Source organism: Pipra filicauda, unplaced genomic scaffold (genome assembly GCF_003945595.2).
Source record: "Pipra filicauda isolate LSUMZ 115617 unplaced genomic scaffold, ASM394559v2 scaffold122_size2191957_pilon, whole genome shotgun sequence".
NCBI classification, from domain to species: domain Eukaryota; kingdom Metazoa; phylum Chordata; class Aves; order Passeriformes; family Pipridae; genus Pipra; species Pipra filicauda.
In genome coordinates, this window is record NW_024103685.1 from 213,142 (window position 1) to 235,983 (window position 22,842).

Here is a 22,842-nt window from a genome sequence, read left to right on the forward strand (position 1 = left end):
ACTTGTTTTTCCCAGTAGGACTTAACCCTAAGTTGACTGTGGTGTCTCATGGGGACTACAGCACTTGTTCTTCCCGATCAAGGCAGGAGACATGTATAGACAGCCACAGCTATATTAGGGCACATAAATAAATTACATGTTAGATCATGTAAACTTGTAACTCCTTAAACAATGCAATTTCTGAGTGAAATTTAAATAGAGTGGTTTGAAAGCAAGTATCACCCAGCTGCTGTCTGTGCTCTTTTGTGATGGGCTTTCCCCTCTGGGATTGTTGCCTAGGAGAGCCATTTTCCAGTGGCTCCAGCACTGGACCAGCAGTGTCCAGTCCTCTGTGGTTCTAAAACAAATCTCTGCCTTGGTAATCCATGGGATTTGTTTGTAGGTACCTTTTTTCCCCCAATATCTGTCATTCTTGTGAGTCTCTTGGCATGTTTTCGGGCTGCAGACATTGTCTGTCTCTCTTCTCTATTGTCTGTCTCTCTTCTCTATTGTTTGTCTCTCTTCTCTAGTCCTCCTTCATCCTCTGGTTCTTCTCAAGAAGTCTTCAGTAGTGAGCATTGCCTGCAGGTGCTCCAGGCAGGACTGGTTGTCATGCCTTTTCAAGGGATTTGTCTGGATGCAGCCAAGTGCTACAACCAGGACAGCACAAGTGGTCAGCCTGCCTGCTCTAACTGAATTTGCTGTATGCAGCACAAACTGTGACCAACCGGCCAAATACATGGAGAGTAGAATAAAACTGTGTTTCTGTAGCAGCTCCTAATGCATTTTAAACTCCAAACAATCTGACCCATCAAATATATTTGCCTTTAGAATTGAAAAGATGCTTCCTTGTGATTAATCTTTGCAGACAGGAGTGTTTTTTACAGACTTACATTTACAAGCTTACTTATATTCAAGTTCTTGTGCTAGCTAATGCTAAATAGGGTGGGAGCACAGAGTAACATCAATTCAACTTTTTTTGTGAGCAACTAGAAAGGAAGATATTGAGAGAAGTCTGGAGACTGCAGGCTAAATGCCATACTTTGCCAAGATATAGAGAATTTTACAATAAGTAGTTGAGAAACAAGGAGGAATACAGCTTGGAAATTAGAATAACTTTACACTCAGTTATTGCAAGAGTGACATAGTAGTCCAGAATATTTTAGTAATTTGGCAGCAGGGTAATACCAATAAAGATGTTTTTTCTTGGTTGTGAAAATTATTCCTACTTACAATAAATGCTTTAGAGAGGAATTTATCTTACTTAAATGGTTCTTTTAAAATGTGTCTTTATATCTTTAGCAGTTCCTTTTAATGAAACACAAACTGTATGTGTCACTCTTCTTGTCAATATTTAACACGTATGGTCTGCTTGTTCAGTTAAGATTAGCTTTTTTTTCTCTGCTGCAGCTTCCTTCGTTAGGGCAGTAGGATAGCCAGCCTCAGGGAGAAGTTAGATGAGAGCTGAGAAGTCCTGAAAGTTGACTTCTGCTGCTGAAAAGGGGAGATGGTCCTATGATTGGATGTATGGTTCTTTCTTCACCCACAGTAGCAGCTCAAGGAACTCACTAAACTCATTTAGTCAAACTGGACTTGCTAATGCAACAAAAAATGGCCAGTTCTCCTCTTCTCTCTCTCTTCTCTCTCTCCTTTCTCTCTTCTCTCTCTCTTCTCTTCTCTCTCTTCTCTCCTCTGGCTCCTCTCTTCTCTCCTCTCTTGTCTCCTCTCTCTCTTCTCATTGTGGGGTTACTTTTCTTCCAGGTTAGTGAGCTGACTCTGCTCAGAGTCATCAGGTGGGATTGATGCTATAGATGCAAGTGAGAGAGGAGAGGTATGGACAGGGGTGGGACCCTCCTCTTTTGGCAGCAGTGGCCACTTCTGTAGCTCAAATCGCCTTGGGCAAGTTCACCCAAAGTAGGTGAAATTAACTTCCTAGGATGATTTAACAGACAGAGTCTGGCTTTGGCAAGCTACAGGCCACAGTGAATAGTGTGGTTATTTACAATGGCCTTTAAATAACCTTCTCAGCAGGCCTACAATTTATTAATTTATACTAATTGACTCAGATTGAGACTATTTTATGGTAATTGGTTAATTGTTACAGCACCCAGATGCAACAGCAGCGAACACTGTACAAAAATGATGTGCGAGTCATTACTGATTCAGTGGCTGGCACCTCCTTGGCAAAATTTTATTTCAGCATTATTGGGTTGGTTTGGGTTTTTAATAGTCAGAATGTTAGTTGGTGTTTCAAGCAAACTAAACTTAAGTATGTTTTTAAAATTAATGAATTACTAAAAGAGCTCATCATGGGCAGTAACAAACACTGTAGTTGGAATAATCAAATAGAATAGACCATGGCATGGATACTTCTGCTATCACATTTTCTCTAGAGATCATTGGAATTCATATTAAACAGGTGAAAATTACATATTAAATGGGTGAAAATTGTTCCCAGATAGACAAAAAGAAATGGTCATTTTCCCAACCATAACAGTAACTTGATCTCACTATAAAAATAATGTTTGTTTAATATGTGGTTTTTTCCCTCACACTCTTTAGACTTGGTGGAGGCCCAGATGATGCAAAAGAAATCATGCGTCATAGTTTCTTTGCTGGAGTAAACTGGCAAGACGTATATGATAAAAAGGTATGTCATTATTATATTTATATGACATTGAATAATCTGGCTTCTGCAAGGTTGTTTCAAATGGTAGTCATAGGATTGCTGTTCTCTGGAGTTAGTAATTTTTTTCTTTGCAACTTTTTTGTGTTACTACAAATGAATAATTATTCTGAACAAGGTGTACTTACTTAATCTTTGGGTTTTCAGTAATAATGTGTCAGTTCACCAGAAATAAATTTTGCAAACCAACCTAAACTCAGCAAAGATTTTTCTTCTATTATGTAAATGTCCAAATTTTTTCCTTTCCATTTTTCTTCCTGGGCCTTCAAGAGAAAAGTAGGTGTATGACTCAAGGTAATGTGAAAATGTAATATAAGTTTATCCTGAATTGTATTTCTATTTCTTCCCTTTATTGAAAAGTTGTTTCATGGAAAAGGGAGATTAAGGCATTGGAGGGGGCTCATAGCAAAAATCTACTTTCTAATTGTTTGTGTATAAATAGAAACGTTTTTGAAACTTATTTTTAAAAAGATATCTAAGAAAATTAAAATAGCATTAAAACACTGAGCCAAAACAGCTTGTGGAGAAAAAAGTGAGTGCTGGGAATTCAATTGAAACAGCTTTCTCTAAACCCAGTCCTGTTCCTGTAATGATCAACACTTTGGGAATGATTTTAGAAAATGAATTTATCTCAGTAGTGAAACTCAATTCCACGGAAGTTGTTTTGTATACAGAAACTGATTTTATCTTAGTATTTCTTTAAGAATTTACTTGTTGCTATAAACCCCTTCTATTTTGATAAAGACTTCTCTTTTTTCCCCCCAACTGTTTTACGTTGCCAGTTGAGCTGTGTAATTTTAAAAGATAGTTTTTTTCTACTTTTTTTGCTTTGTTCAAATAAAAGGAAAATGGAAGACATACGACTGAGCAGAATATGTTTATGCTACAATGTCAGTGATACAAACTGTTTTTTCAGTTGTTGTTGAACTGGAATTTTAAAATGTGTGGTTGTTGGTGTGGTACTTCTCTGACAAATACCGGAACTGAAATAGAAGCCTGTATATGATGATACAAAATATGGTACTCTGAAGTTACTTGATACAAGTGTGATTTTTCCCTGGCAGTATCACAAGGTTTCAGGAAACTTTACACTAAATAATCATAGCAAGTATATTAATCAGGTTACTTTACGAGCTCAACCACTAGTTGGTTATGTAAGGACACTGTAGAGAAGCACTCTGAGGATACAGTCTAAAAATACAAGTCGAGGACCTTTCTAGAGTCAAAAAAATCCCAGTCAATTGGATTGCAATGTTCTAGGAGTGGGTGAGAGAAAAAAAAGCTGTTACATTATTCTTGCTCTCTTGAAAAAGATTTCCTAATTATCTTGCATTAGAAATAGAGCTTTCAATTCTACACTGTGTTCAGCATCATATTTAGTTAAGAATATATAGATACTCCTAATTACATGCGCTTTGATCCTTTCCAAATGAACATGGCAAATGTCTTTCAGCCAAGATCTTTTTCTAAACTATTAAAATAAAAGGAGACATTTTGCAGAGTTACATATATATATATATATATATAAAAATATATAAATGCTGGCACTTCACTTTTATGATCATGGAAGTGGATATGGCTTATTGGGTTATTATAACTGGAGAAATTGTAGTCCATCTTTGTTTGTTCTGGCCACTGTTGCTTTGAGAAACCAAATTTGCTAGTAAAAAAATTATTTGAATTTCCTCAGTTGAATGGTTAACTTCAAGGATTGTAAGAATTGGTTTTGTGCAGTATTGGCACACAGTGTGTTCTTTATGGAAAAATAACTCATGTAAATGAGTTCTGACAGTATGTTTTTCTGTTTAATTAAAAAATAGTTTTGTTCCTATTTGTTCCTAACAAAGCCATTTGTCTGGCTGGTTAAAATATCCACTTGTTCCATCTGCACACATAGTCTTACAGGTTCTGAAGTATGCAGGGTGTAAGACTGTGCTCTGAAATACAAACCACAAAGATAATAACACTGTTAATGAACTTTCATTGAGTATGTTTATTGGAATGCTTGTATGAATATTCTTGAGGTATTTTGGTATTCTAAAATAACTCAGAGCATTAAACAAATTGATTTTCAAACAGGTTTATTCTATGCTTGCTTCTGTTTCTGTTTTTTGTTAGTAGTAGAATCTTCAGCAGTAGAGTCACTTGATGAAATTGATAGTGGATATAATTATTGGCACAGTAGAAATATTTCAGAGTAATTTTGCCTGAGTTTTATGCACCATGACACTGTAATTTTCTGGCTGTATTTCAGGAGTGTGTTTCTGTTAGCAATGAAAGAATGGAAGTTCACTTTCGGAGTAATGGAAACAGAAAAATCATGTGTATTCCAAGTAGTTGTGATAGTTTGTACGTGTTCACACTGTGCTTGTGTGCCTCTAATTTTATCATTTTTACGGATATTAAGTGCATCTCTGTACTTACTAGGTTATCACTTTACTGGTGTGGTTAAAGCCAGAGTTATATATCTGTAAGCTATTTCATGTATTTCATGTGACAGTAGCTCTGTCGGGTCAAATGGATCCAAATGGTCAAATGGAATTATTAGCTTTCTGATACTGCTAACTAGTTAACCTAATTTGGTACTACATAATGATAAAAAAATACTGTATGGCACACTGGAGCAGAGAAAGATCGTTGCCTTTAAATGAAAAATGTATAATAGTTAGCATTTGTGATCTGATGTATTTATTTTTGGCAGAAAAACCATGAGGGCATATGAAAGAGAGCAGCCTGTGCCAGGTTCTTCCTGTGATCATCTCAGCCCTGATGAGTTTTTTTCTCTGTGCCTGAGTATGAGAAATTGAATAGTTTGGCAAACTCTGAAGACTTCAAAAGCCCATATACTTCAAAAAATATTTGTTTTATTTTTAGCTGGAATCAGGAAGCTTTTGAAATGTCTCTGTTTCTCATTTAAGAGTTGTATTAGCGTATTTTTATTTGGGTTGCAGAAATATTCTTAAGTTGTCAGATGTTCTGTTTAGGGTCTTTCACTGAACAAAAACCACATGGGCATTAATTAAAAGGTAGAAATTTGGGTATGTCTTCAGGCTTGAAGCACTCAAATAGCCTCATGGCAAAGGACGTCCAGACCTTTTAGCAAGGCCTGTTTTTTCTCCTGCACATAATATAGATGAAAGAAGAAAGAAACCACATGGAAATTTGGGCTGAGATCTATCTATCTATCTATCTGTCTGTCTGTCTGTCTGTCTGTCTGTCTGTCTATCTATCTATCTATCTATATCTTTCTTCTTCTGATTTGTGGTAATACCTCTAATTGTTCCTGGAGCAAATTAGGGAGTGCTAACAAATTAATTTGTTAGTACTGGGAAGGGAATAGGGACAAGTGTCAGTAATGGAGAAGGCTGGGATGCCTGACTTTGCTGCAGGTGCAGTGCTTGTGGAGGCACCTGTCTCAGCGTGGAGGCAGTGACTTTCAGCATGAAGTCTGACAGCTGCAAGAAGCTGTTCCTTACCCTGCAGCTGTGACTACCTTTGTTTTCCTCAAGACACAAAACCAGTAGATGATGAAATCCCATGATTGAAGCCCTGGGTTCAGGCCTGGCAAAATCTAAAACATAACTGTGATCTTAAATGCACATTTAAATACTTCTGTGTATCAGATTTTGAAGGAAAAGGGCAGGAGGGAAATAGGAAAATACCAACATTTGGGTTTAGGCCGTTGCTATTTGAGTCATACTATTTTTGTACAATTATCTGCACTGCAACAAAACCTGCAGAAATTACCCTTGTTAGTTGCTTTTGTGTTGTTGCCAAGCGAAGTAGTAAAAAGATCAGAAAACTGCTAACCAGTCTGATCTTTTCATTGTGTTTCCACTGATACTTTAAACTATATGGGCAGACCACCCTTCCCCCAGCTGCTTGAATTTACAGGGAGGAAAATATACATAAGGGTGTCTGATTCTTAAACTTACATTGCTGTAGTCCTGGGGGTTTGTGGTCTCTCTCTCTCTGTGATAACAGCATTGTATCACTTGGAAAACAGCTTATCCATGGGTGAACCTCCCTGCTGAAGCCTGTTTTCTGTGGATTTGTGTGGTGTCTCTTCCTACCACTGAAATCCCAGCTCTTCCTCCTCCACCTGCCTAGGACCACCTCATGCAGGGTCTGTGGGGTATTCCTAGCTCCCGACTGGGCAGCAGGCTGCCTGCTTTGGGGCCAGGTATGGGGATGAACCAGTTCCTACAGGAATGCTTACAGATTGGCTTGAAGCTCAACTCAAATTACCGTCTTTTCTCCAAGTGGCAGCTCTAGTTTGAGGGGGATGGACAGGTATTTCTCCCTTCTACTCAGCACGATTCAGCAGCACTCTGTTGGTGGATGAGATTCTTATGGTAGTATTAATTTTTAGTTCATTTAAAGTAAAATTCTCTTTAAATTAAAAAATAAAGAAGACCAGATTGATGTTCTTAGGCATCATACTTTTCGTTTGGCAGATCAAGTGCATCACAGGTACTTTGAAGTAGCTTCAACCACTTCCTATACAATACCAAGACAAATGATTCCTGGTAAATTATTTTTGGGCAAATTTTCTGTCATAATGAAGTGTTTGTGTAGTTGTTCAGTAAGCGTGAGAAAGTTCAGGGTGTAGAATCAAGCCTGTCTGTTCATCTCAGCGTACCTGTAACAGTCAGGTTATCTGACTGTTATCTGACTGTATCTGCACCTTTCCTTCCCCTGAGAGATGGGTGACAACTTTCCCAGGACTTGAACCGTGGAAAAACTGTGGTGTTTTTCACACGCTGCTCTTGATGGATGCCAAATGGAAATGCCATTCACTTAGAGAAAATGAAGACACTAAGAATTTGGTACTGCTTTTGCTGTCATTTCTAACATCAAGCCTTGGAAATGTCCAGGGCAGATTCAGCTTGACAGATGGATATGAAATTGGATTTTTGTCTTGAACATCAACTCTTAAAGTCACTTAACTCACACTGAGTTTAGACTTTTATTTCTTTATTTGTACAGACACATACATATCTATGCATATGTGTGTGTGTAATGCATAAACTTTGAAAATCTGTATTTCTGTTGCTTAGAGTAAATTGTCAGGAGGTGCAGTTCCCTGTCTGGTTGGAGTGTGTTCCTGAATTTGCACAGGCCATGAGGGGAGGAAAATTATCCTGTACTAAAGCTTAGGAGCCAGGACCGAGGAGGGTCATTCTCTTGCTGACTGACAAGGACTGTGCTTATCAAAAGCTCATCTTACTCCTTTTGTGCCCAGGTTACTGAGTGTGCCTTTGGGTACTCACATCACTCTTGGACTTCTGACTTCTCATGTCAGAAGTGGGGAATAGCTGTGGCAGTAGTGCCTGGATACTATTTTTTGTGGAACCAAACATGAAATGTAGAGTGGCATCTTCATGTTGTGATCATCAGGGTGGTAGTTGATGTTGGCTGTTTTAATCTTTATCATTAAACCTCAGCTTCAGTCGCCCTTGGGATGTATGGCAAAGCTTCTGGAGTGTCACAGTGTTTATCTCTGCAGAAGTTGCACCTTATTTGTCTTTCTAACAGTTTTATTACAGCTGAAATTTGTGGACATTTTACTTCGCGTTTTTAAATGAAGCCTTGTCCAGGGGTGGACAAGGTGACACCCCTTCAGAAGGATTGCCAGGTTTCTGTAGCAGGGTGTGTTGGTGACAAAATCTGTGTTGAATGGTTCTGTCTGCAGTCTTCTGAACGTGGTGTTGAATGGTCTGAATGTGTCCCTCTGCATACACTTGGGTGTGTCATTTATACCACACACTGCTTCTGCTTTGTCTGAAAGCTTGTTGGGGAAGGATTTCTTACAGTGTTTCTCTCATTTTCTTCTGGAGGTGATGCCTAAGCTCTGCATGCTGGTTCCTCATTCCTTAACAAGAATTATTTTAAAGGTCCTCCCGTTAAAACTGGGAGTGTGTCTCGTGAATATCCCAACAATTACAATACATGTCAGAGAAAGAATTTACTTGGGGAAAGGGAGGTGTGCCTTTGGTGTCAGCTCAGGAGTCTGGAGTGGGATGTCCACAAGACTTCAGCCCCTGTTGGTTTGGTGTAGGTGGGATAGAACAGACGGAAGGGAGCAATCCCCAGTTCCGGCTGTCCTCACAGCTGTGCCGGTAGAGGTGATGCTGTGAGGGAAGGAGGCAAAGTGTATGGGAAGAATTAAGAAACTTCCCTGCTGCTCTCTGTTGAGTGGTATCTGTGCATCCTAATCTCAGCTACCGTTTCCCCATTTCCAAAGGCTGTAGGGGATGGTTGGTGTACTTTAGGGTACAGCTTGGATAAACACTAGTGTAAGCTGTTGTTGAGAGCCATATGGCTGGATGGTTTGTTTCTACAGTCACTGAAGTTTCCAATTACCTTTTATTTCCAGGATATGAAGGATACTGCGGTAAGATGGATGAATCCTAAAACACCATTGACATAAATTTGCATCTGGTTCCTCCCTTCTCATTACAGGCTAGTTTCATGTGTTCTAGTTGTTTCACTTCCCCAGACTTTTGTCATCACTGAAATTTTCATCAGCTGACTTTTTGGATGTTCCTGATAAACAGTTTTCTAATAAGCTTTGCTACTGAGCATCAAACTGGAGCGCCAACTTGATGAATTTTGTTTTAATAGTGCTTTTCATACCTGATTAAAATTATTACTGCAATTTTTTGTTCCTTAGGAGTCATTTAGTACTGTGCTTCTTTTCCTGAAATGATGTTTTCAAAGTATTTTCCATAACCATTCCTATTTCAGATAGATGGGGAGAACAAGGAAGTGGTTTAAAGTCATAGTGAGGCCTCTTCATTTCAGTGGATTAAAAGAAAAAAAAAGTAGTAAAAAACCCCTGAGTAAACCAGTAGTTAGCCAGTAAGTTTTTGAGGAAGAAAGTTGTCATCTAATGCATTTTCTTTTTCCTCTCCAGTTACACATCCACACATTCCTCCATATAATGATATTACCTTGCAATACCTTTTGTTTTTCATTAACTACTTGAATCTAAATCACAGTTGTTAAAGACTGCAATGTGAGTGTTTTCTCCTTCTCTTCACAAAGTAGTTGTAGCATGAACAGTCCCTGTTGTACTTGGTAACAAGAGTAGTTTGTTCTCCTGGAGATGTGTGCTGCACTGTTGAAAAGACATTGTTTCTTGTCCTTGAGAAACAAGAAAGTTTTTCCTAAGCTTGTATTTTCATTATCTTCAAAGGAAATGTTTTAATTTTTTGTGAAATGGCATTTTCTGTTTCTCATCAGTAAAAATTATCCCAATCAGGGAAGTAGCAAAGTTGTTATAAACCTGTTAGCTTATGGATTTTTTTCATACTGAATTTATTGCTGAGAACTGTGAAAGTGTCTTTTTAAAAGGGCGTGATGGACACTTGTCCTTATCTAGAGTACATTACTTGTCTTCCTGTAATCTTGTGTGGCCTTTTTTTGTTTGGTTTTGCATGTTTGCCATTTTTTTTCTGATTTTTCTGTGTCAAAGAAGAATACTCAGAAAGTCCAACTCCCCCCTAAAAAAAAATCCAAACAAAACAAGCAATGTGGGATATTCCACTGGAGTAACTCTGTGCTTAGGAATTGTGTGACTGCATTGCTGGAGGGACATACAACTTTGGAAATCTGCTTTAATAGTGCAGAATTGCTTGGGATAGCCAGAATGCATACAAAAATAATTTTCAAAAAGTGTAGAAATTTGTGCAATAAAATAGAATACTTTGGTTTTAAACATCGGATGTAACTGGATTTATACCTGGAAGATTCTTCCAATATTGAGTTCATATATGTTAGCTCTTTCAGCATTTATCCTACAGTGCTCCAAACCTTTACTTCAAAATCCTTCTCTGCTGTTGTATGTTTTCCATTCATGACAATGTAAGGGAAAACCGAATTTAGTTTTATAAAAGTATTAATCAGATTTATTGTACTGAGTATATGAAAGAGAGAGTTTTGGTTTTGCGTAATAATTGCTTGCACTGTTACTGAAGATTTGGATCAGATAAAATAGGTCTCTTAGTATGTACACATCATGTGCATCTGTGCATCTAGTGCCTAGAACACGGGGAAGGGAGGGAGTTTAACGGCAATTCTGCTTCCTTTGCTGTGGGGCAAATGAACAAATTAATTGTTTGGTGTTAGTGTTCTGGAGTTGAAGAGAGAGGTAACATGAAACTAGTGAAAACCACATGCAAGCTGATAATATCAGTGACCCATCATGTAATCTGTTGTATTGAAAGGAAAATCAATACACTGTTCTCAGGGTGTGTTTTAAATTGCATATGCGGAGATAACACTGAAGGGCTCCAAGGTACAAACAAAAACATTGTCACACCACACCCACACACATTTATGTCACACCCACACACATTTGCAATATCATTCATACTAAACTGCTGTATCATTTTTGGACTAGCATCATGCAGAGTGATATTCCGTGCTAAATATGCCTTTCAGTTAAAATCTTTGGCCTATAGGCAGTTCTTCCGGTGGAGAAGGTGGAGAGCAAGACTGGTTCAAAAGAGGGGCAAGGAAGTCCTGCCTGGGGGCTGTGAGCAGATACTAGTGATTTGCTGTTGGGAAATACCACACTGTACTCTAAAAGCAGTAGGCAAGATTAGATCCAGGAACTCACTTAAGCATGAACTGGCCTTTTTTCAAATGTAAGATTAATTTTCACATCACATAATTTCTTTTAAACGTAGGTTCAGATGAAGGTCTTAACACTGAAAAAAACCACAAACCAAATCATCATGCTTATTATACTCTCTGAGTAGTTTTTTTTCCTTAGCTGTTTATACAGCCAAGTTATGGTGAAGTATCTAGAGGTGCCTTTGCCTCACAGCTATGCGGGTAATTACATTGGCCTGAAGAGTTTCTAGGTAATTATCTTTATGCAGCTCAATTTATCTGCAAGTCATGTGAGAATGATATTTGGAATTTAGCTGTGTTGTGCTATTAACTGGATCCTGAACTGATATTTTTGGGATTGACTCTAATGGCTTCTGTCTCTTACTAGAAGTTAAGAGACTCAGCTGCCTCTCCACAGACCTACTTGTTTGATCTGGGGTGTAGGGAAAAAGAACTTACTTGTTTTCCTGGTAGTAATTTGGCTGGTTTGAGGTATAGTAATTTTATTTTGTTTCTTGGTGCCTTTCAGCTTGTACCTCCTTTTAAACCTCAAGTGACATCTGAGACAGACACCAGGTATTTTGATGAAGAATTTACAGCTCAGACTATTACAATAACGCCGCCTGAAAAATGTAAGTCAGAAATGATGCGTTAGCATGACTTAACAATGTTTATAATAAAGCACTGTGTAAGGTTTTTTTCTATTTGAATGGAAAAGCTGTTCTCAGTGTTACTAATAAAAATCTTCATATGGAAGTGTGTAAGAGTAACTCTCAATGACAGTTTTCTTTTTAAGAAGGAGCAATTACAAAACTTAGAATACTAGATCACTCTGATTTGAGTTTTGAGGGCATTTTTGGTATGGACTTTCATGTTTTGATTTTGTTTGGGGTTTTCATTTGTTTGCCTATTGGGGATTTTTTATTTTTAAATAAGAGAAGGCACTAGCTTCAAGTGTTTACTGGTTGGCAGTCAAGGTCCCAGTTCAGCAAAGTACTTGGAACGTGGACCCTGCTTTAAGCATGTGGACACTGTCTTGTTTTAGTGAGATAGGCATATTTTAAAATACTTTGAAGGCAAAAAGAAAAAAAAAAGATCTGCCAGAGACAAGTGGATTTCTCTTTGTGTACATACCAATTACTTGAAAATGAAATGCCATATCAAGTTTTGTTCTTCAGCAGAGCTCTTAGAGAAGCTGTTAATGAGGATGTAACCACTGCACTGGGACTTGCACAGAGTTTCTTTGTTGCAGTGAATGTAATTTCTCCACAGTTTGTATTTTTGTCATCTTCTGTGACATGCACAAGTATGATCTGATCAGCCAAGGGCTTAACAGAGTTATTTACCAAGCCAGAGCAGTTAAAATCTTGCTTCTGAGTTCTTGAGTGAATTTTTTTTCTAAATGGGATATTTGTGAGTTTTTGTTTATTTTAAATGGGAGGCTGAGAAAGGCGGAACACAAAAGTAGACAATAAAGGCTGTAATTATTGTTGCTTACCCTTTCCTAAAGCTAGCCCATTTTTTGGTGGTTTAGGATTCGCAGGTTAGCTACAGTTTTCCATTTGTATATAGACCTAGTGTATTTTCTGGATTTCACGTTTCTAGTGTTTGAACACAGTCATAGAAGCACAGAAAGGTTTGGGTTGGAAGGGACCTTAAAGATCATCTAGTTACAAGCCTCCTGCCATGGGCAGAGACACCTTCCACTAGACCAGGTTGCTCAAAGTTCATAATTTAAGTGATTTTAAGTCTTTCTACTGTGAAAAGAGAACCCTTACTTCTCCCATTTAGCTTGATAAGAATTTGTTCATAATCGTAACTTGACCAAATTTTACTTAAAATTTGGATTAACTTGGAGTCTGTTGATTCAATATCATAAAGTCCTGATCTCTTGAAACCCCACCTATGCAATGAGAATGGCTATTAGTTCATCAAAGGGTGAAGCAATACAAAACATGTATGCCTCCAAGGCTTCAGCTTTAAATTTATTGAATACATGGCAGGTGGCTGAGTCTTAAGAATAATGAAGGGGGGGATGATGACCAACAGCAGTGCAGAGATCAGCTGCTGAATTGCTGACATGGGGAGCCTTTCCAGGGAGCTGGCAGGGCTACCTCACCTGAGCCTGCGATGAGCAGCATTGCCAGCAGCACAGAGGTGTATTTTTTTCCTGTGCCAGGTAGATTTGCTGCCATTTTTAGTGAACTGCAGTGGTTCAAGAACCACATGGGGCTTTCCCTTTTCTGTTGTTGTGGTTGGGACATTATTTTTAATTATTTTTATTTTAAAATCTACAAGTAGTTGTATTATTTACAGTGTGGTATCACCTCTGTCTGATGTGATTACGCAAAAGGGGATTAAAATGTGTTTTAGGGAAGGAGGGCGAGTAACGGTGTCAGAAGGTTACTGCTGAAGTAAAGATCTTTTCTAGATATTTATTTTTATTGAAACTCTGTCTTGTATCTACAGTAATCAGTCTGATAGCAAAACAAACAGGCTGTGTACATTAACCTCCTTTAAACTGATAGTGTAAAAGCAAGATTGTATTTGAAGTTACAGAACTGAGCGGCATTATTGAAGTCAAGTAGCCTAATCATAACAACTGCTCAAACCTGCATTAACTCTAGTTTTTATGTGTAGAATATATGCAGATACAAAAGATACATGATTCTGAAAGGTTGCGTATAAATATGTCGTTAGAACAACAGTCTCAGTAGGAGTCTTTAAGAACAAGCACTGTTAAAAAATCCATGTGAGAATGTCCATCCAAATTCTCCGAGTTAGGTAACATCTGGTGCCTGGTTTCCACTGGCACTGCAGGAACTATGTAAATGAAAATATTTATGAATTTGGCTTAGTCCATGTTTCCTCTGATCCCAGTAAATACTGTAAAAATAAATAGTTTACTAAAAAATAATATCTAAGAATTGAAACACATAGAACCTATGTGAACTGTTCATTTTGTAGCTGTTTTTCCTTTTAACTCCCTTTGAAATGGAGGAATTTTTAAATATATCTGCAGTAAGATTATAATTTCCTGAGCTCAGCTCAAGAAACAAGGGAAACTGTCTGCCCCAGTCAGCAGTGGGCTTCCATGCTGGCATGTTTTGACTAGCCTAGAACTGGTAGTAGTGATTGAAGTTCTCACATCATAGGCATAATAAAACCAATCAACAAATCAACCTACCCTGAAATAAATAGTGACATTTGGAAGTGATATCCCTTCAGTGAACATCATCCTGCTGTATGACCATAAGCTTACATACATGACTAAAGTCTTAAACTTGAGTCTTCAACTTCAGCACTGAACCCTGAAAGGTATACTGCGTATCAGGTGAATAATGAAATTTTCTTGCAAATATAATGATGTTTTGAACTTCTCCCTTAACACAGATGACGAGGATGGTATGGACTGCATGGACAATGAGAGGCGGCCGCATTTCCCTCAGTTTTCCTACTCTGCAAGTGGACGAGAATAACTTTTTTGTTCTGCTGCTTCACTGTCATCTTAGGTTTATCACTGAAAATGATTCCTGAACATCACCACCAGTACTAGATACTATTATGATAGCAGGGGCACTTTCAGAGACCATTCCAAATTGAACAAGTTTCTTTCCCAAACCTACCTAAAATCAGTTTTGGTTTTGCATGACATATGAGATTTTTCTCTACTACGCTCTCCTGCTGTTGCTGCTGCCCACAGTCTCAGTATAATAGCAACGTCAAGAAGTTACTAACAGTTTCTTTGAAGGTAGATGACTTGACTTCAGCACTGTAAACTTTGTGAACCAAGTAGTCATCTATTTTTCCTCACAGCGGAGGCTAAACAAAAACCGTGTTGGTCCAGCTTATCTTCTTCCAGAAGACGAATCAAAATTGTAATTAGTCGAAACAGACTAGGCTATAAAATTTTCTTGCATCTGTTTGTGCTGGTTAGAATGAGGAAACATAGGGGTGGTGATGTACATATGCAAGGTTTCTGTTAGGCATATCATTACTTGAAGCAGGTCTCTGTCATTAACATCTGGCTGGAATTTGTTTGGGAAATGTTTGAAAGAAGGACTTAAACTGTTGATATATATAAATATATATATATTATTTTTTAATTACTGTTGGATACTACAGAAGAAGCAGAAGGGCTGGGCTCGCCCAGCCTGCCACTTAGAACTTCCAGGTTCATGTGCAATCATGGAGAATCGAACATTATACATGCAAGAAATGAAGGCATAAAAGCAGCATTTGAAGTTGTTCAAGGGGTCATATAATTTGCACCAGATAACATCTTTCTCATGCTTTTCTCTTTCATGATATGCATCACCTCTGATGGCTGAAGAATGTAGACAGGCATAATGGTATTGCTTTTCACCAAAATGTGTGCACCAAGGTAAACAGGTGTTTGCCTTACTTGTTTTTATTTTGAGTTTGTGAATTAGCTTTTTTTCTCCAGGTGTTTAACTCTGAATATTCTTTTTTGCTTTCCTTTCCTTTTTTTTTTTTCCCCTTGGTTATACTGCGTTAGTATTTATTTTTAGAGGTAAGGTTTATATGTGTCATGTTTGCAAATGCTGCTACATCTTAGAACAGGCTTATAGCAGTTAATTTTGTAATATATGGAAGGACTGTACAAGCTGAAGGGAATAATGCACTTTTCTCCCATGTGGAAATTTTAACAAGGCTCTGAAATTGTACATACTGCTTAGAATCAGATTTTTGTGAATGAAATACTGTCTTTTAACTGTTTGGCAATGGAGGTGAGGAATTCCAACCTCATGTGCCAAAGGGTTAAAAACAAACAGACAAAAAAGCTACGTCTTGTGCTCCATTTAGGATAAACGTAATGTAAGAGCCTGACAGCACAAGAGAAAATGTCTGTTCTATATGAAGGAATTGCATTTGAACAATGAGACCACAGTGATTACAAGAAAAGCACTTTATTTTATTAATTAAAATAGCAAATTTCTGGGATCAGCCGTTCTCAAGGAAGATTTGCCCTCAACCAAAAGAGTCCTGAAATCCAGCAAGTTACATGTAACAGTGGTACCTGATTGACTGAATTTAAAACATCATGACAAATGCTCCACTGATAGGGAAACGTCTTTCCATTTCCTAAGATCTGTGTCTAACAGAACATGTGCATAAACTTTAGCGTTGATCTTCAGCAATGATAATCTTAATAATAAACCCTTTGGTGCTAGGAGTTGGGACGTTACGCCGTGCAGCATACAGAGTGCACGCACCCTTGCTAACAACATCGGACAACCCCAACTCCATGGGATTATCATTTGAAGTATCTCTGCGTTCAGCTCTTGTTAGCTCCCACAAAGACTGTGATATTGCTGAGTATTCCTGGTTGCGTTGTGTGAGTGAGTAGATGGGTCTGAGAGGAGAGATGTTCTACGCAGATGCCTTAGCCTCTTGATGTGGAAAGTTGAGTGCCCAAGCATGAAGCCCACTGCTGGCAGTGCATGTGCTGGGATGGTCAAGGGGTTGATGGGCATTTTAGCAAGGCAGCTAAAAACGCAGAGTAATTTAGACAATTTTTCATGTTTTGTGTTTTATCTTTAGTAATGGATGGATAATCAAACAGAAATATGTCATGATGTATATTGTAACTGCATACGATGTCATTATGTCACCTTGTAACACTAAAGATGTGTAGATGTTGTTGTTCCTGTGCAGAGAGAGAGATGGGCAGCAAATGAGTTGCAGGTCTGTTCTGCACCGGTGCTGTAGAGGTGTCTACACTGACACAGTGAGCGAGTGACTGAAATAATCAAGTACTTAACAGACGGGCATTAATTAGTTCTCTGCAAAGGTCTCGTACTTACAGACTGAAACTATGGTGATTCAAAATCTGTGTTACATGCCTGTGTTTTCTCCCCTGTGTTTTCAGCTTGTAATAGCAATAAGTCTCTTGACACAGGGCACCTCTAGCTAATGACCGACTGGCCGTGCCTCTGGCCAGCCGCTCCTTGCGGGCAGAGGACGCCCTGTGGTTTAGCTCACCATGGCGTAGCTACTTAGTGCGTGGTTTGCAGTAAGTGTCTGTCAGTGAATTATTTGAAAACCTTTTAAGACATCACTTTGCATTGTGTTTGTCTGCCTTTTGAAACATCAGTGATCAAGTTTGTGCTACAGAGAGTCGGCAGACACTTTGTGCTGCCTGGGCTTGGGGGATTCTCTCTTACCAGTGTTAGAAACAGGTGACAGAGGAATGGACAAGCAGTGCTGAGAGAAACTTTTGAAGCTCTTCTTTTGCTGTCTGCAGTTGTGGTTGGATTTGGACAGGAGATGGTGGCTGGTTGTCTTGGCGAGCCTTTCGAGCACAGTACATTTCAGACTTTGACTCCAGCTTGTACTGACTTCCATGACATACAGTATGCCCTCTTGTACTGCAGCCATCTCAGAGGAAATAGGTCATTTCTGTTTGGATTTTGGCAGTTTTGCACACAGCTTCGCTTTCCACACTAATCCATCTTCCAGTACATTCCTGTTGCTTAAAGAACATATATTCCAGGATTGTTTTACATTTTTTTCCCATCTTTACTTGTGGCTTCTTAAAGCTGACTGTTCTTGCAGGGGCCATGTGCTTCTCCTAGAGTACAAAAGTAAGGTCTTTCCTTACTAACTGCAGGGTCTATATATTACACCTCAATGTACACACTTTGCTGCTACTGTTTGTACTGTCTACAGTAGAATTTCCTTATCTTGCTCCTGGTAGTGCATTACAGGCAAGCATGAAATGTAAAGTATTTATTTAAATAAAAACCTCTAAATTGGTAATTGAATTACCTCCCTGTAGCTTTAGAGTTTGTGACATTTCTTGACCTTGCTAGTTCTTTCATTAGATCCATGCAAGATCTAGTCATATGGTTAAGGATATTAAGCAGACACGACTATGAACCCAAGAAACCGTATTACTGTTGGTCATACTTAAACTGTTTATTTCCTTAAGTATATGACCCACAAGGATGTGAAATAACTACAAGAAACTGTTTTTGTACACTGTACATCCTTAGTATTTTTACACGTATATGATAGGGATGCACATTATTTTCCTTCGTACAGACAGCTTAAATAAAGCACTATGTCAATCTGCTACTTCTGTGTTTTTTAATGCTAATTTGTTCTGGAGGTTTGTAAATATATATATATATATGTTCAAGCTTGCCACAAAGGACGTATTTTTTATATCTGCACATTACTATTAAATATCTTAGGGGATAAAATTCCTAAGTTGTTCCGTGTCAGAGAAAAAAAAAAGGAAATGAGAAGGCTATATTGCAGATTACAAAAGATTTCTCAAGTTTTGGGTTAAATATTTACTTCATATTTTAAAGTAATTTTATATAGGTTAGATGTATCAATCCTGAAATGCACAAAGAATTTACTTAATTTCTTCTTACAAGAAAATGTACATCGTTATTTTTTTATCACTGTATATATAATGATCTGTGCATGTTTAGTTACAAGTTTTATTTGCTGTGAAGTCCTAGTGATAACTGTAACTCGCTGTGACATATTTCAAATACTGGGTGAACGGTTTCAGCTTGTAAATTATTAAGTTACAGTATTGTCAAAAAAAAAAGTTTTATGACTAAGCAAGATGTATTTGTGCTTTGGACCGAGGCTGTTGCCATACAGGTGGTTCATGTTAACTCTATGAGGTGTATGTCCTTATAAAAGTAAATTTGGGTTACACTTTTGAAGCAATGATTCCACAGGGCTATGTTCCTATCAGAACACCCATGATTTAAGTAATTTTCAGCTAATGAAATTCTTGGCCTCATATTCCACAGCTAGGTGATGTGTTTGGGTAAGGAGAAGGGAAAAAAGTGAAGGTGGGATTTACAGGGCACCATAGAGTGGGACCCTTTGAAGCCCATGAGCTGGTCCAGGGCCATTTGAACCAGCCGATCTGGAGGGCTGAGTGTCCCAAAAGCAGGGGGTCATCTGGGTTTTAGCTGTTCTTTTACATGAATGCTTCTCAGGAATAGAGGTGCTTCATCCAGGTCTCAGGTTTTTTCCTTTTTTTTTTTCCTCCTTTTTTTCTCCCCCACCTTGTAATAGGAAAGAGCATCAGAGAGACAGCCAGCCACAGTTCAGTGATATTAGGATGTCAGTGACCAGGACGCAGCTGTGGCAGGGGCAGGACTGTATGGTCAGGTTGCATCCTGTGCTGTGGAATCACACTCAGTCTACTGACCTGGGGTTTCCTGGATTTGATTGTCTGATCTGACACTTGTAAACTTTGTAAAACTAAGCATTTTATGCTGAAGTAGAAGCAGGGGAGGGAGGGGGGCGGGGCATGAGACAGATCGGCCTAGTGCTGGTCTCTGTTAATGACTAATTGAAGTAGAATAGCTGCTGCAGGGAAAATGATTCCTTCTAGACTCCTGGCAACATAATGGGTTGCACCTACATCTGGGATGAGTATGAAAAACCTACTTCCAGCTATATATACTGGCAGCCCAGGACCCTTTGTTGAATCAGACCCGTACATGCATGTGAGTGGCTGGCAGTGGTGCCCTGCACGAGGCCACCAGAAGCCACCTGGTAGGTGAGGCAGGTCCAGAAAGGTTGAGGGTCCCGCTGTGCCTTGGCCCAGGGCACGGCAGCTCCAGGGTCTCAGTGAAGCCTAAGTGTTGGGACTAGGTGCCCGAGTTCCTTTGCGCGCGTAGGCACTGTCTCCTATTTAAACACAGATTTATGCTGCAGAATAATAAAAAATAAATTTTAAAAAGTTTGCATTTTCCTACATTTATAAATGTATATTCTTAACTGTGTAACCATCTATAAAGTAGTGACACTTATAAAACTGTCAGCCTGATTACTATGGAAAACCCCAAGTTTGACTAGAGAGGACTTTCCCTCATGTGGCTTTCTTGTCCTTAAAGACCTGAGGCCATTCTTGGCATGCTTGGTGTCATATATGTGAAGCAGTTCAGGGAGGCGATCAGATGTGTTTGGCAGTTAAATATGGCAGGAAATTGAAATAGGGAGCAAAAAATCACTTTGATGTTAGGGCTGTACCACTAATAATTCTTAAAATATAAGGGAAGGAAAGATTGTGTTCCACAGCCAATGGTAACTTATTGCATATGCTGTTACTCTTATTTTTGTTACATTTTATGTGTTCATGCCGGCTGAAGTAGCTTTATCACTGGGAACTGTTCTTTGTCCTTTTTTCCCCCCTTTGCTAGTGCAATTCTGCAACTACACTGAAGGTAACAGATGTAGAAACTTTTCTTGTGTGCATAGCTTATTCTACGCTAGATAGCAAAAGATTCAGATAAATTCTTTCTGAAACTGTGTGGTATTTGGAGAGTAACCTTCAATAATGCAAGTGCGCAGTTAACCAGAAAAAAAGCCTCCAAGTGTTTTGAGTTCAATAATTTGAAGCCAAGTTCAGCTGTTGCCCATCCCTGAGACTGCTGAATATGTGCGGGTGGAAAAGTCCAGCTTCACCACTTTCAGTGTTGAGAGCCAGGCACTTGCTTAATGGCTCATCTGTACAAACCAAGGGCTCCTTTCTCTTACAGGCTTTATCCAGCAACATTTTAAAGGGAAACCTGCCCCATGGCAGTTCTTCCACATTATGTGGAATATTTGTCAATCATTCTTATGCTTTTCTGATGAATAAGCAGTTGTTGGGACTCTCACTTTTTATATAAAAGTGACAAATACCCTGTAAAATAAAGTTCCCAGGTAGATTCTGGTACTGAGTTTGTAAACAGGAAGGCAGCGTGCTTGTACAGAACTTGCAAACAGCCCCCTTCTCCCTCCTCCCCCTGCACATGCTTTCCCTTGAATTCAGAAGGACAGAATGAGAACCTAAGAATCTTATTAGGTTTATTGATATTTCAGTCTGTGAATAATATAGACATGTATGTTCAATTATGAAAATAGATTAAAACATTTTATAAAAATTGTACAAATTATTAAAGTCTATACCACATAATAGCTTTTAAAACTGGCTTGCAAGCCTGGTCTTTTCAGAAGAGTCTCAGCTGTTGTCCTAGAAAGTCTGATAGGCTGACAAGGCTTCAAAATATTTGTGATTCTGTAGTTAAAACCAAATAGAAACCAGCTGAAATTAGCTAGCAAGTGTGCCTGTTTTCTGCAGAGGTGTCTTTGGGTGAGCCTCAGACAAGTTTCAGCCAGGTGCAGAGCAGACCTGAAAGATAAAAGGAAGAGATGGGTAGTCTGTGTGGCAGTGCCTGTGTTTCTCATTTGTGTCACTTCAGCCTGCAGGCGAGTTCTTAGAAGAGAAATACAGAATTGGTTAAGATTGCAGTAAGGCAGAGTAAACAAGTGCTGTTTCAAAGCCTGTGCTTCCTGTGGACCTGCTGTCCTCACCTCTTTCTAAGCTCAGAAGTCTTACAGGTAGCAAGAACAAGAGATATCTGATTTCTGAAAAACAAGATCTCCATGAGCTTTCAATGTGGCTCCTGTTTAGCAGTAAATAACTGAGCTGTTGTTCTGGGGCACGTCTGAGATCCTGCCCCTTTCTCCTTCCAGGAAAGAAGGCGGTGAGTTTGTGCCAGAGAGTGTTTTCTGTGCAGTGTACCCTGTGTGTCTGGTGTGGGCAGCTGTAGCAAAACAGGAAGCTGTTGCCTGGGTGCTGGTAGGAAACCTCTGGTGGGAAGGCTGATTTGCAGTTTTGAAGCTCTTGCATAGCTATTGTTTGTGCTTCCTTGGTAGCACTTGACTGAATTGAGTGAGACATCAAACTATTGGAGCTGGGGGAGCTACCTCGAATTAAGCCACTGGAGTTCTAAAAATTGAATTTAAGAGATGTACATGACCTCAGAAATAAAAATAAACTTTTTACTTTGGCTGGTTTTGCATTAGAAGACTAAAGGGTTTGGTTTTTTTCCCCCCCCCTTGGTTGGTTAGGCTGAGTTAAAAAAAGAATTTATGAAGCTGTACTTCATTAAAGAATTAAAAGAATTAAAACCAGTAATATGGTACTGCCCCCCCCCCAAATACATGCACCAACACCAGCTGGTACAGTTGTGTCTGCAGCTAGTGCAAGGAAAAATGAACTATAGCAATGGAAAGCCTTGGGGCTTAAATTCCCTCTCAGGACCTGGTTAGCGACAACAAGAGGAAACCTTCTCTCTGCTGCAGTGACTCCCAGCATAAGAGTACAGGCAGAAGCTCAAAAAGACAATAAAAGACCCCAAACACTCAACTCCTGCAGAAATCTCCTGGCAAATGCTTTTGTGGGTGTCTTTCCACACCACAGTTACCCAGTGTTAATGCTTTGTGAGATGCAGAACCTCAGCTTGATGAAGGAAGTGGGCAAGTCTCCTCCTGCCTACAGCCTGAACTGCCAACCAAGCGCAAACACTGGCAGAGTCTCAGAGCACCCCCACTATACAAGGACCTGGGTGCTAAAGCAGTTATTTAAGGTGTGCCATCTCTAACTAAATGGGCACAACTGTCACTCTCATGTCCAGGTAATTGGTAAACAAATTGGTTACTGTATAGTCAGGGGCAGAGCCTGTCCAGTCTTAGTTTCTCCTCCTCCTAAGAGTACTTTGGTATTT

At 39.0% G+C, this 22,842-nt stretch overlaps 2 protein-coding genes across 6 annotated transcripts in view; one reads left to right on the plus strand and one right to left on the minus strand.

Moving 5' to 3' along the window:
* The window catches only part of AKT3 (AKT serine/threonine kinase 3), a 153,190-nt gene extending 134,245 nt beyond the window's left edge, over positions 1 to 18,945 (plus strand). For both annotated transcript variants that reach the window (XM_027722456.2, XM_027722455.2), the window contains exons 12-14: positions 2,542 to 2,629; positions 11,817 to 11,919; positions 14,681 to 18,945. In XM_027722456.2, the coding sequence (XP_027578257.1) occupies positions 2,542 to 2,629; positions 11,817 to 11,919; positions 14,681 to 14,766 (277 nt within the window). In that variant the 3' untranslated portion in view covers positions 14,767 to 18,945. The remainder of the gene's footprint in view (positions 1 to 2,541; positions 2,630 to 11,816; positions 11,920 to 14,680) is intronic.
* Positions 18,946 to 21,122: 2,177 nt separating this feature from the next.
* Positions 21,123 to 22,842, minus strand: part of SDCCAG8 (SHH signaling and ciliogenesis regulator SDCCAG8) — a 106,704-nt gene continuing 104,984 nt past the window's right edge. For all 4 annotated transcript variants that reach the window (XM_027722450.2, XM_027722449.2, XM_039388607.1 and 1 more), the window contains one exon: positions 21,123 to 21,464. The gene's annotated coding sequence lies outside the window, so the exon portion shown is untranslated. The remainder of the gene's footprint in view (positions 21,465 to 22,842) is intronic.